This window comes from Emiliania huxleyi, assembly GCF_000372725.1.
Source record: "Emiliania huxleyi CCMP1516 unplaced genomic scaffold EMIHUscaffold_318, whole genome shotgun sequence".
NCBI lineage: Eukaryota > Haptophyta > Isochrysidales > Noelaerhabdaceae > Emiliania > Emiliania huxleyi.
The window spans coordinates 45,848-47,046 of NW_005199616.1; the positions used below are offsets into that span (position 1 = coordinate 45,848).

The 1,199-nt window shown below is 61.6% G+C and overlaps 1 protein-coding gene across 1 annotated transcript in view; it reads right to left on the reverse strand.

Moving 5' to 3' along the window:
* The window catches only part of EMIHUDRAFT_430570 (hypothetical protein), a 3,239-nt gene that overhangs the window by 1,291 nt on the left and 749 nt on the right, over positions 1 to 1,199 (reverse strand). Inside the window, exon 3 of the mRNA XM_005774209.1 lies at positions 1,071 to 1,137. Within this exon, the coding sequence (XP_005774266.1) occupies positions 1,124 to 1,137 (14 nt within the window). The 3' untranslated portion in view covers positions 1,071 to 1,123. The remainder of the gene's footprint in view (positions 1 to 1,070; positions 1,138 to 1,199) is intronic.

The window sequence follows — 1,199 nt, forward strand, 5'->3', positions numbered from 1 at the left end:
ATAAAAATACCCCATTTTTTCCCGGACAAAAGTTGTAAGGATGGGCGCGGGTTTCCTTATAGGTTCACTTAGGATTATTTATTTGCCTCCAAAAAACTAACCATAAGCACCCCCTTGCCAGGATGGGAAGAAGGGCGTGTGCGAGGGAGGTGTGTCCGCGCGCGGCGTGCCACGGGGGAGGAGATCGCCTCGGCGCTCTCACGCCTCTCAGCCGACGGGCCGTTTGGCGGTTCGGAGCATGGACGCTCGTGAGTAGGGTGGTAGAATGGGTGCGACTGCGCGACTCACCGATGCCCCACCAGTCCGCGGCGAACGAGTAGCCGTCTCCGCCGACAACCTCGGGAGCCACGTACTCTGGCGTGCCTGGGTTAGGGTTAGGGTTAGGGTTAGGGTTAGGGTTAGGGTTAGGGTTAGCTCGGGAGCCACGTACTCTGGCGTGCCTGGGTTAGGGTTAGGGTTAGGGTTAGGGTTAGGGTTAGGGTTAGGGTTAGGGTTAGCTCGGGAGCCACGTACTCTGGCGTGCCTGGGTTAGGGTTAGGGTTAGGGTTGGGGTTAGGGTTAGGGTTAGGGTTAGCTCGGGAGCCACGTACTCTGGCGTGCCTGGGTTAGGGTTAGGGTTAGGGTTAGGGTTAGGGTTAGGGTTAACGTACTCTGGCGTGCCTGGGTTAGGGTTAGGGTTAGGGTTAGGGTTAGGGTTAGGGTTAGGGTTAGCTCGGGAGCCACGTACTCTGGCGTGCCTGGGTTAGGGTTAGGGTTAGGGTTAGGGTTAGGGTTAGGGTTAGGGTTAGGGTTAGGGTTAGCTCGGGAGCCACGTACTCTGGCGTGCCTGCGACATGACACCGAGGAGAAGGCGCAGCCGCCAGCAAAGGAGTACTGAGGGGCTGATTCGCAGGCGTGCCGCGGGCGGCAGTGGCGGGGAGGAGGGGGGGCGGGGGGGGGGCGCAACCCCCGCAACCCGCACCGCCCTCTCTCCCTCTCCCTCTCTCGCTTCCCCCGCCCTCTCCCTCTCCATCCCCGCCCTCCCCCTCTCCGCCCCCTCCCTCTCCCTCTCCGCCCCCTCCCTCGCGCACCGATGGCGGTGATGCCGTCCGTGTCGTCGTCGAGCCGCCGCGCCGTGTTGAAGTCAGCAAGCAGGACCTAGGGTTAGGGTTAGGGTTAGGGTTAGGGTTAGGGTCAGGGTTAGGGTTAGGGTCAGGGTA